The sequence below is a fragment of the Crinia signifera genome, chromosome 1, assembly GCF_055691185.1.
Source record: "Crinia signifera chromosome 1, ASM5569118v1, whole genome shotgun sequence".
Taxonomy (NCBI): Eukaryota; Metazoa; Chordata; class Amphibia; order Anura; family Myobatrachidae; genus Crinia; species Crinia signifera.
The window spans coordinates 92474323-92487674 of NC_139217.1; the positions used below are offsets into that span (position 1 = coordinate 92474323).

The 13352-nt window shown below is 42.0% G+C and overlaps 1 protein-coding gene across 1 annotated transcript in view; it reads right to left on the reverse strand.

The window, feature by feature from the left end:
* SNX25 (sorting nexin 25) overlaps positions 1 to 13352 on the reverse strand; it is a 189442-nt gene that overhangs the window by 45321 nt on the left and 130769 nt on the right. The window contains exons 8-11 of the mRNA XM_083170201.1: positions 13151 to 13282; positions 11028 to 11300; positions 4951 to 5115; positions 1908 to 2039 (exon numbers count right to left, since the gene is read on the reverse strand). Coding sequence (XP_083026327.1) covers positions 1908 to 2039; positions 4951 to 5115; positions 11028 to 11300; positions 13151 to 13282 — 702 coding nt within the window. The remainder of the gene's footprint in view (positions 1 to 1907; positions 2040 to 4950; positions 5116 to 11027; positions 11301 to 13150; positions 13283 to 13352) is intronic.

Here is a 13352-nt window from a genome sequence, read left to right on the forward strand (position 1 = left end):
ATTGACAACACAGGAGTAACATTGGGTACACACTATATTAATTGAGCATTAGCCCGAGTGTAAAAGCGATATTTTGCAACATATCGTGTTGGCTGTGCAACACAGATGTTGTCCAATTTCCTTGACAAAGAGGCCTAGTGCCTCGAAACGTTTTGGTGAAGAGGGTTAACTTTAGAGCCACACACCGCCACCACCGGAAGCACGGACTGCGACTTCCGGTCACGGAACAAGCAGTGTTCAAACAAGGTGAGAGAACACCGCCACATTATCTACAACAACTGGAGGAGAGGTAAGGTTAGGGATAGTTAGGGACTACCCACACCCTCCTGTACCGACCAATAACAACTGCACGGCAACCTCGTGTACCGGTGATCTTCTGCACCATCAAATAGAGTGCCTATCTACCTGAAACCCCGTTGGAAAAAAACCTCCACTTACTCCATAAAGGAGTTGTAAACATAAAGGGGGAAATTTACTAAAGGAAATTTGTAAAAAATAGGTGTATTTGTATCCAGAAATACACTTATTTTTGACATTTACTATCCCGAAAATACGGCAATTCGTATTCGTATTGATAGCACATCAATACGACTACGAATTGCCGTATTTTCGGGATAGTAAATGGCAAAAATAAGTGCATTTCTGGATACAAATACACCTATTTTTTTTTTACAAATTTCCTTTAGTAAATTTCCCCCAAAGTGTGAACTTTCACCTTTTTTACTACTATATTTTTAATCTTATTTATTTTATTTTGGTTTGGGCGTGCACATTAATACTACTCTCATTTCATAAATCAAGCCCTTGATTTTTCTCATATAAAATTGTCTATAACCTTTTTCAAGCAGCTACAACCTGAGCGCAGTAATATTCTTCTACCTTTACAGTTGTCCAATATATTGCAAGTCAAATAGGAACATTGTACTGTGTGTACAGGTGATCCGCCGAGAGCCCCTGCACCCGCACAGTAGCCGGCTGTGATTGATCAGTCAACTGGACAGTGTGCCCACCCAGTTGTTAGGTCAGGCAGGACAGAGCAGCCAGTGTGTATGGAGAACACGATGCCCGCTCCCATGACAGATCAATTGATCTGCAGATATATCTGTCACTGTGTACCCAGCATTACACACACACACACACACACACACACACACACACACACACACACACACACACACACACACACACACACACACACACACTAGGAGCAAAAACCATACAGCATGTTGTGAAAGCACCAGCACTGAATGAAAGCTTTAACTAGAGTTCAGCATTAGACAGGAGTATGGATACCTGTGCTTACTCACCCAGGGAATGACTCACTACGGGCCACATCTATCAAGCTTTAAAAAGTGATAAACAATCAACCAATCAGCTCCTGTCATTTTTAAAATCCAGCCTGTATCATGGCAGCTAGGAGCTGATTGGCTGGCTATCACTTTCCATTTTATCACTCTTTGAAGCTTGATACATCTGGATCTACAAGACATGTGAACAATGCACTTATTTACACAGGAGATTATCTCATTAATAAGGGCCAGATGTATCAAGCTTCAAAAGTGATAAAATAGAGAGTGATAAACAAGCAACCAATCAGCTCCTACCTGACATGGTACAGGCTGGGTTTGAAAAATGACAGATAGGAGCTGATTGGCTGGTTGTTTATCACTCTCCATTTGATCACTTTTGAAGATTAATACATCTGGCCCTTACGCTCTTGAATGCTCCCCCACAGACACACACTACACAACGTTTAGGCTGAGCATACATTTTATGGCTGATTCGACCAATAATCGTAGAGGGTTTATACAGCGTAAGTCTAGGCTATAAAACATGTACAGGTTTTTAACTCGGTGACACCGGTGGCCATCAAGATGCCAGTTACAGCACTGGCAAACACGGCTTACCTCACTAATGTTGATAAGTGCCCGCCACATGCCAAGGTTCTCACACCAAACATCTGTCCGAGAAATGTGGAGATCGAGATCACTCTGCTCTTTCTCCATCAGCGCAATTTCTTCTTTTAGCTTCAAAATAATCTTAAATGAAAGACAAAAAAAATACACATACTTATATTGAATATTTACAGACACACATTTGAGACCGCCATACTGTCAGTGACCTCTCCTGCCCCACATGTGGCATTTATGACAAGTAATTCATTATTTGGTACTGTGATCTTATTCTCGCCGTCACCTACTGTAGGTCTCTCTCCTTTGCCACAGGAGTGTCCCTGATAAACCCTCATTAACTATATACTCACTGCCGCCTGGTATCTGAAAGCCTCCTAATGGGAAAATCCAGAGCCTAACACATTCCCTGCCTTTATTAATCAAGTATGGGTTGTATAGAAAGTGGATCCTTTATAAACAAAATAGAATAGAAAACCAGACCAAATCGAACCATGTGTACACCATATTATAGGAGAGATTCTCTAAAGCAGAAATGCGGTAAAAACCCCGTTCTGTATGCTCTATGGCCCCTATGCAGTGGCAGCGCTGTGGAGGGAATCGCCAGCTGGCGATTACCTGTTGAAGCCTATGGGCTTCTTATCACAGCGCTACTGTGAGGGATCCGTCACGGATCCCTCCCGGCATACCCCCCGCCATCGCCGCCACTTTGCGCATGCGCAGATGGACTCCCGGGTCACAGACGCGGAAGTCCAGTGCCGGCACCGCATCACAAGGGACAGCTCTTATTGCAAGAGCTGTCCCTTGCGTTAATAACCGCATATATTAGAGCATATGCAGTTATTACGAATGCGGTGGCCGGCGAAGGGGGACGATAATGGGCAGCGGATGTTAGAACATCCCGCCCTATAAGAGAGAGAATGCAGGGTATGCTATCCCTAACCACATACATATCTTTTACCAATACAGAGTATTAATAAGGGATATCACTGTGTGTTGCTTGACACATATATATTCTGCGCTCTTTGTTTTCTTCTTTTACACATCTATTCAATTTGCTTATGCAGGTTACCATGGCAACCCACCTCGGCTGATGCGGGACGCACTGATGATGACGTCAGCACTGCTCGTCGGGCCAGGGGTCAACAAGCATTGGGTCGACACCACTAGGTGGACATGCAGCAAGGGCGTGGTGTGAGAATAAAATAGTGTGCCAAGCGTAGCAAAGCACCGTGCCCGAAGCATAGCGAGCGAAGCGAGGGGATGCGGTGCACTTCAAACTGTGTCAATGTCGACATTCGGGTAAAAAAACAGAAAAACCCCACGTCGACCTAGACGTCTTAGACCAAACTATCCACACCCGTTTTTGTTACTCTGGGAATCTGGCAGATGCAGGCTGCTCCCAGAGACTGCTGTGGCTGCAGTGCTGGGTTCTACACTGGGACAGGAACCGGGTGCTACACAGCATTTTGGTGTCACCCCCTCGGCAGGTGTTACCCCGGTGCAGCCCACACCCCCGTAGTGATGCCACTGTATCTATCCAGAGTTATACGTTGAAAATGACCTACTGTATTTTTGGTTCTACAGTATGTAATTATGTTTTCATAAGATTGAAACTAATCACCTAGGGGTGTTGTTTGGGAGTCACAAAAACAGAGCAAAAAACAAAACAAAAGCTAGGTTGTATAGGCAACGCATTAACAGGGTTATTCATTACTGAACAGGCTGCACTTTCAGGATTATTGGATCTAGTACAAATGGTGAGTTTCCACTGCATACATGTTTGTTATCATAGGCCACCAATAAATGTCTCTAACACAACGTTACCGAGGAAAGGTTCTATATAAAACCTAAAGAGTGGAGAAGTGGGCAAGTTGCCCAGAGGGGATGTGGATGGCTGGTCGATAGTGTCTAGGTAAAATTCAAGCGGATGACATGAGCAAGATTTACATAAAATAAAGGTTGACACAACAAAAAGGTCAACATGACTATAGTTAAAACATGAAAAGGTTGACATGAGTTTTTCACAAATGTTTTTAATAATTTTTCTAACTTTTTCATACTTGGATTCCGAAAGCAAGAAGCCATATTTCAAGAACACAGAGAGGGGCAGATGTACTACTAAGCCTTGGAGAGTGATAAAGTGGTAATAGCTAAACTACCTACCAATCAGTGGTTCTTTATCTCCACGTTATCACTTCCCAACACTTATCACATCTCCCCCAGAGACTGATCCCAACTTCGGAGAACACGGCACCCATCGAAGCTCACATATACAATAAACATCTCGTCCGTAATCTAAGCAGATCTGAATAGGATTTCCACTGCTGCTAATCAAACACCACAGAAACATGGTTACCAGAAATATGCCTAATTACATCGTCATTAGCAGGCCTCAGTATTGCCGTTTCCATGACACCCTGCCTAATCATGAACATTTTATTCTAGCTCCAAAAGAGACAGAGAACTGAAACAACATGTTTCAATAGGTTCATTCTTCATCTTTATTAAACAGCTCAAACTATTTATAGTTTTCAGGCGTCTCGCATCTTATAGTGAAAATGTGAAGCAAACCTACATTACATTACAATTGCAGCACAGGCAGTTCATGCTTTTCTACAACAAAAATAAATAATAAAACGACATATGGAGGAATTCAATGATGAGGGATGGGACACCAGACATTGCACAATGTTCTGCTGTGCAAATTACCATCTATTACCCTAATAAATAATATACAGTATCTTCTAAGACCTTAATGGCTAACCTTGACATTCCAGCTGTTATTGAACTACACATCCCAGCATGCTCTGCATCAGATTTAGCATGGCCAAATAGCAAAACTGAAGCAGAGCATGCTGGGATGTGTAGTTCAACAATAGCTGGCGTTTCAAGGTTAGCCATCAAGGTTCTAAGGGGTCCAGTATCAGGTAACTTTAGCAGAGATAATGGCCAGGGTGCATATTTGCCTGTCTATTCAGGAACACTAGGGCTATCACGTATTAAGGAATACGCCCAAAAGAAGAAGGCAGTTGCCTACCTTTTTGTCAGGTTTCGGAGCGTTGATAATGGAGCTGAGCGCTTGTCTCTTGTAGTCCAGTTTCTCTGTGAGCTGGCGCAGTTTGTTGACGGCGTAGCTGGCCTGCTCGGTAATCCCGCTAGTGCATTCACCCAGCAGCTCTTCAGCACCTTCACATCCCTGCATCTGGAGCGGAAACATGGACTCCTTAGCCACATAAGACACTATTTCTGTGTATTATATCCTACTAGTAATCCCGCTTGATGCAAATGCTTCGAAAGCTAGTCTGCTAGTCCTTGTGATTGCCTTGTTTGTGCATGTGTGAGAGAAAGAGATGTAGTTTCACTTGCTGCCAACAGATGGCAGTGTTTCAGAGACACACAGACAGACAATAGGCACACACACATATACATACTTGTTTCCTAGCACGGAGCCCATCGCATCGTATACCATAGGCATACAATGGTATGCGATACGATGTTGCGCAATGTCAGCCGATGTTATACAATTTTAAATTGTATACCATCGCATTGTATGCCATATACAATGGTATACGATTTAAAATTGTATAAGCACCCTAATGGGTTTTTTCAATGTTAAATGGTCTCCTTATAAGATTATTAATTGTATAAGCACTATTAACGCCAACCCGAATCGTGGCGAGCGGCAGCGGTACGCGTCCTCCGACCTTTTCATACCCCCACCATCCACGTCGGAGTGGAGATGATTTTAGATAGTGTGGTGAGCGCAGCGAGCCACCGAGCCCGAAGCGTGGCGAGCCCCGCGTAATACATGTAAAGTAATACGCGTCCGCTCGCCACAATTCGGGCTAAAATCAACTCCACGCCGACGTGGATAGTGGGGTATGAAAAGGTCAAAGGACGCGTACCACCGCCCCTCGCTACGCTTCAGGTTGGCGTTGATAGTGGGGGTGCATTTAACATTGTAAGCACCCATTAGGGTGCTTATACAATTAAAAATCGTATAGGGGGGCCATTTAACATTGAAAAAACCCATTAGGGTGCTTATACAATTTAAAATTGCATCGCATCGCATGCAGGTATATGGCATGCAATGCGATACAATGCATAAGATGCCATACGACTGAATATCGTGGGCTATGGATATTAGCATAATGTAGGACTCTTATACTATTTGTTCCAACTGACACCTGCAGTTACTCTCACAATAGCATGCAAGTACAAAAGAAAATCATTTGCTTGGTTAAACTGTAATGCCGGCTATCACTCCGCTGATATGCAAACTGACGTTGATCAAACAACAAAGAGCAGAAATGACCAGCACAAGGTACCACTGATAGTAATGACTATAACTACCAGTGATGGCTGATTAGTATAGTTACTGTATTACTATTATTGCTGAATGATTACTAGGATAGTTACTGCATATTATTATTACTGGTGGCTGGTTACTAGGGTAGTTACTGCTTACTACTGGTGGCTGGTTATTTTTATACTTATTACTGGTTACTATGAAAGTTACAGCTTTTACTGGTGTAAGTTACTACAACAATTATTGCGTATTAATAACAGGCGGCTGGTCACTAAGATAGTTATGGTTTATTACTATTACAGGCTGCTCGGTAGTTACTACTTATTACTATTATCTGCAAATGGTTAGGATAGTTGCTACTTATAACAATTACCACTGGTTACTACGACAGTTACTGCTTATTACGATGACAGGTGGATGGTTACTAGGATAGTTAATACTATTACAGGTAGGAGGTTGCTAGGATACCTGTAGTTACTGATTATCATACCCTTCAACATAACCCATTCCATTAGGTACAAAATGCTCTGTTTCTGGACTTCCTTGCCAGTAGAGGTGAGGCTGCAGCACAGTCCATATTCAAAAGGGGATGCCACACCTAATGCCACCCAAACTGGCAGTTGATTTGACTCCCTCTCTTTGAATTTTGGACTGTGCTGGAGCCCCACCTCTAACTGCCACTGGCAGGGAAGTCCAGGAACAGAGCATTTTGTACAGTACATAATGGAATGGGTCATGTTGGAGGGTATGATATTACTGGTTATTACTGACAGTTACTGCTTATAACAGACAGTTGGTTACTATGATAGTTACTGTTAATTACTATTAAGATGGCTGATTACGAAAATAGTTACTGCTTATTGCTATTACAGGTGGATGTTCGTGTCGAACTGGGGAATGAAGAGCCCACAGGGGAATTACACTGGCTGGGGCCCATTTCTAGGGGTGTGGACTCAAAGTCAGTGGGGCTCACTAGCCGTTTCCCCTGTGGGCTCACTAGCAGTTTCCCCTGTACCCCTATGGGCCAGTCTGGTTACTAGGATAGTTACTGCTGATAGTTACAGGTGGCTGGTAACTAGTATAGTTACTTAAGTAAGGAACGCAAATTAAATTTTTTCTTGAGATTAGCCTGAATAAAACACATATACACGTTCATCAGGGACTTCTATATAGAATATGATGTCATAGTCGTAAGTAGCAGAAATAAAGTAGGTAGGTTATAATTAAACTATTCCAGAATCTGAAAGCTTCCCAAATATGAGGGGCTCTTCGCATATAGTACTATATTGTGTTCCTAAAGGCCAGCTCTAATTCCTGCTAAAATATATATTTTCAACATTCTGGATTAGTAGTTTCATTGTTAGTGAAAATAAAAACCCAGAGAGATGTCCGTCCTTCTTAGTGCTACTGCAGATGTGAAATGGCAATAGTAAAACACGTCACTAGCTACTGGAGCAATTTCTAGGACTGGAGAAGCGAGAATATCCTACCACTGCTCAAAAATGGAATCAAAGATGATTCAAGCAACTAGTTAGCTTAAAATCAGTAGCAAGGAAAATGATGGAAACAGTAAAGAAAGTTGTAGATTATCTCAAATCCAACAAATTATATTTCCCAAGCAGCATGGATTCACTAGATCATGTCAAACAAACCTTACTGACTTTTTCAACTGGATGACTTAAGTAATCACATTTATCGGTGACATTGTAAATGGTATTGAAAGGAAAGAAAGCCTTTTTACAGAGGACACAAAAGGTATACAACATGGTAGACACCAGGAGGGGTAAAACTATTGCATTATATTGGAAACTACTGAGGAAGAGAGGGATCTAGTAGTCGCTATTTCAGGTGATTCAAATGCAGGTAAGCAATGTAACAGGGCAATGAGGAAAGCAAGTCAGATGCTTACTTGCATAGGGAGAGGAATGAGCAACAAAAAGAAAGAAGTAATAATGCCACTGTATAGGTTATTGATACAACCTCTTTTAGAACACATTGCTCAGTCCTGGAGGCCATCTTATACCATTAGAGACGGTACAAAGAAGGGCAAGTAACATGGTGCATGGCCTACATCACGAAACTTACCCATAAAGACTAAAAAAAAAAAAAAATCTTACTACGTATAGTTTGAGCAGATAATGGAAAAGAGGGACATGACAAAAAAAAAACCTTGATATATTTGAAAGTTTCTATCAAGGTCCAGGAGCGAAACATTCTTCAAATGAAAATTATTGGAATACAAGAACATGCACAGACTGGAGGGAGGGAGGTTCAGGGAAAATCAGAGTAAAAATTACTTCGCAGAAAGGGTAGCGGACAAGTGGAATAGCCTCAAGTCAGAGGGGGTAGAGCAGTGGTCAGGGAACTCGGTCCTCATTAGCCCACACAGTGCATGTTTTGCAGGTAACCCAGCAGGTGCACAGGTGTACTAATTACTCACAGACACATTTTATAAGGTCCGCAGGTGGAGTTAATTATCTCACTTGTGATTCTGTGAGGAGACCTGCAAAACATGCACTGCGTGGGGGGTAATGAGGACCGAGTTCCCTGACCACTGGGGTAGAGGCTAAGACAGTAGAACAAATTAACCATGCATGGGATAGACATATGGATATCCTTACAAAGAAATAATGATCACATAGGGTTTAAGGATAACTATATGGTTAATAAAAAGGGCAGACTACATGAGCCGAATGGTTATCTGCCGTGAAATTCTATGTTTCTATAGGAAAGCCTGTGGCAAAGAATTTATTAAATAGCACTATAATACCTTTACAGAAGTTACCATTTATCTCAAAGAACCAGAAACATAAAGGGCCGGGCCACACCATTTAAAACTTTCCTGCACCTAAAGCCAATGCTAGGGGTAGCTTCTGTGATTTTAGTCTCTATATGGGGAAAAGAGCCCATCCTATTGGGCTGTAATGCCCCACATCCTGATGTTTTTGTTCAGTAAGAGCACACCAATCAGTATATATCTCTATACGGTTTCAATAAAAAAAGTAATTTATTATTAAAGGAGTACTATGTGAAGTCAGGATAAGAAAACTACAAAAGCCAACAACGACCTTGAATGTGGATGATTGAGATTTCAAAGGACGATTAAACTGCGCTGTAACATGTTTGATCTTAGATGATAAGATATGGCAGGATGCAGAAATGATGCCTCCACTTTCAAATATATTCCTTTGACCTAAGGTGTCTTTGCCCTTCTATTTTTATGCAGTTGATCAATTATCTGGCAGTAAACGTTCAAGCTAAAAATTAACTCTTCTAAATGTACCAGGGAAAAGAAAACTGTGTATGTAAACCAAGTGAAGCATCTTTAAAAGCATGGGGGCATGGAGGTTTGCAGCTTTAGAACACGAAGACACAGACACAACTGCTAGGTCTTATAATGGACTACCCCGGTAACCTGGGCAAACAATACCACCATGCAGCAATTACGGCTATAGAATCAACAGATGAACACATGCCAGGATAAAATCTGTAGCAACAAAGTGTTAACAAAGTCACATTAACAGCCTGCTATGGATATACTTAACCCTGTATGACTCATTGCATATTTCCAGTGAGAACAATGGTAAAGTAGATGTGCGCGGCCCTAATTAAACCCCACAAATACATGGTTTTGGTGATTCTATTTCTTAGAACATAAAGCTTTGTAGGTTGTCTACAAAAACATTGCAATTAGGGTACTTGTGTATTTTGTCGGCGCCCATCGCATCGCATACCATAAGGCATACGATGGTATGCGATGCGACGCAATATCGCGCGATGCTGTACAATGTCATACAATTTTAAAATTGTATGACATTGTACATGGCATACAATGCCATACAATGCGATGCGACGCGATTAAACATTGTATAAGCACCCTAATGGGTGCTTACAATGTGAAATGCACCCCCACGCCACCCCCCCACCCCCCCCCCCCCACTATAAACGTGAACCCGAAGCGTGGCGAGCGCAGCGAGCCCGTGAGGGGCGGAGGTACGCGGCCTCCAACCTTTTCATACCCCCACTATCCACGTCAGCGTGGAGTTGAGAATAGAAAGTGTGGCGAGCGCAGCGAGCCACCGAGCCCGAAGCGTGGCGAGCGCAGCGAGCCCCGCGAGGGGATGCGGATACCTGTGAAGCCCGCGAGGGGACTCCGATACCTGTGAAGGTATCCGCTGCGCTCGCCACGCTTCGGCCTCGGTGGCTGACTGCGCACGCCACACTTTCTATTCTCAACTCCACGCCGACGTGGATAGTGGGGGTATGAAAAGGTCGGAGGACGCGTACCGCCGCACCTCGCGGGCTCGCTGTGCTCACCACGCTTTGGGTTCACGTTTATAGTGGGGGGGGGGGGGGGGTGGCGTGGGGGTGCATTTCACATTGTAAGCACCCATTAGGTGCTTATACGATCTTTCATCGCATAGGGGGCAAAAATCGCGTCGCATGGTACGCAATGCGATATAATCATTGCGCGATGCACATTGGGGGCGCCGCTATAATACACAAGTACCGCAATTAGTTTTAAATTTGATATTTTCATACTCCAGCATCTACAGGAAAATGTACACTGTATTTTCATATCTTTAAGTGTACATAGGGATTTGAATTGCCAAAGTCATCACAATGCAGACTACACAATTCATTTTAAATGGCATGGGGGACATAAAGGGTTAATATGTATTTCATATACTGTATATACAGAATGGTTTAACGGATGAATGAAAATAAATTTTCCAGTGAAAACCAGACAGAGCTGCGAATTGTGACGTTTAAGTTACAGATAAATTATGTTATACTGGACTCACTGATTCATCTTTGTCGTCTGAGACACATAAGCAAGAGAACTTGTCTTCTTTCCGGATCAGATGGTCATACAAATCACTAACGATGAATGAGGGGTAGAACCGATCTTTCAGAATCTCATACACATCAGCCTGAATCTTGTTAAACACCTCAATCCCCTTGTTGCCAACAAGACTCTGCTGGATTTCTTTATAAAGTGCTTTTTCTACTTGGATTTCTCTGCTCTCCACAAAGTAGTTCTGGTAAATTTCGCCAACTAATTGAGGTATTTCAGACTACAGAGAGGGGGGAAAAAAAGGAAATATGTGAAACAACTTCATGCAATCTGTGCAGAATGCTGGAATTATGACCACACTGTAATTTCTCCTCCTATGAGAGGGGTTCAGTGTCTATGTTTGCAACCAATTGGCATGACATGCCTCTGACACACTGTGCATCTTTTTTGAAAGCCCCAATACCAACCATGTCATGACCCCAATATTTCTGCTACCATGCATCCAAATCTGTACTGCGACTGTGTGCGTAAAATATTGGGGCATGTGTCCCATGCAACTCATCAGACGCAAGGACAGGTGAAAGACATCACTCCACTGCACCCAACCTTAGAATCAGCCGCTAAGAGTTAAAGGATGCCAGTATAGAATCTGTAACCATAAGGATTTGATTCATGAGAATATAGCCTAAAGGTCTCAACATTGGTTCCAACAGATTACATTGGGAAAAAGTACTTCCTTGACTAGATGACCCAGTCACATGTTAACGTTGGCTTAGGAGTCAGAGGGTTCTTTGAGTATAGAAAGAGAATAAATGTAAGTTTGAGGAAGTGAAGTTGTTTCAGATCATATAGAAGATTGTCTACAGTAGGACTACAGGGTTACTAACTTGCTCAAGGAGGGCAATTCAACCGAGTGGACACTGGTTGACAAAAAAAAAAGACTTACAGGGTAAGGGAGCAAGGAATGAGCAATATAATCATTGTTTGTGCAGGGCAACAGTTCAGATAGGAGACAATAAAGACAGTCATTTTGGTGCATTGGTAGTGTACCGTAAGTACAGGCAACAAACAGGAAATACACCTAAAACTGGAAACATTTAGCGATTAAATAAAGTGGTGAATGAGTTTATTTCAAGATTTATTTTGACCTCCTTTGTGTGTGGCTTTTCTTTTTCTTCTTCTATCTGGATCTTCAATGGTGTACAGCATTCTGGCAGACACAGGCAGTAATGACTTTCCCACTGAAAACATGGGGCATATGCCATATGCATGTGTTGGTACGGTCAACTTAAAATGTACCGGTTACTGCAAAATATTTCCACTGTACTAAATGTACCATATGTAATCTTGAATGGCGTGTAAATGGGCAGGACATGCATATACTGCTCCTGTTAGCTGTCCTAACAGGGGCAGTACATACATACTGTATATACTTGAGTATAAAATCGACCCAAATATAAGCCGAGGCACCTAATTTTACAACAAAAAAACTGGGAAAATGTATTGACTCAAGTGGGACCCTCTCTCGAGTATAAGCCGAGGGGGGCTTTTTCAGCATAAAAAATGTTCTGAAAAAGTAGGCTTATACTCGAGTATATATGGTAATATGTATTATGGTAAAAAAAAGTAATAGTGGCTTTTTTATTTTTCTATTAAAAAATAATTAGGCCCCTAGGGGCACCCTCACCACTAAATCCACCCCAGCCTGGTGCTTGTAGCGACACAAGTTCCTCCATGCACAAGCAATTGCTGCAAAAAGTTGGTAGCGCTGAAGCACTTGCCGCTGCAGTAGCCCATATTTTTACCAATAAATGTAGTAAACTTCCACAGATGTTTTCTCATTAACATTTTAACCCTTTCGAGTCCAACGTCTAGTCAGGCTCAACAGCCTTAGCTCTAGTAGCAGATCCAATGGTGAGACATTTTAAAATAAGAAAATTAACATCATTCAACATTCAATGTAGACCATTTTTGAAGAAATAAAAAAGAAAAATTTAAATATTTAAACCAGACTGTTTGAATTGCAAAAAAAAATTGGACTGCAAAAGGTTAAAAACATTCCCAAATTCCTTCACTAAACAGCAATCCTCAAAAGATGAAAAAACAAAATATATACTAGGTACATTTTACCTTGTTTGCATTCTTTAAGTATTCCACAGACTCCCAGAAGCCGATTAGAACCCTCTTATCAATCTTCTCCATGTATGTTCTAAAATGGTCTCTGAATGATGGATTAGCCAAAATGTCATCAAACTGAATAATCTGGAATATTAACGGACAAAAAAAAGTACAACTAAGAAAATGTATTAGTCAGGAATATTCCAGGAGATTC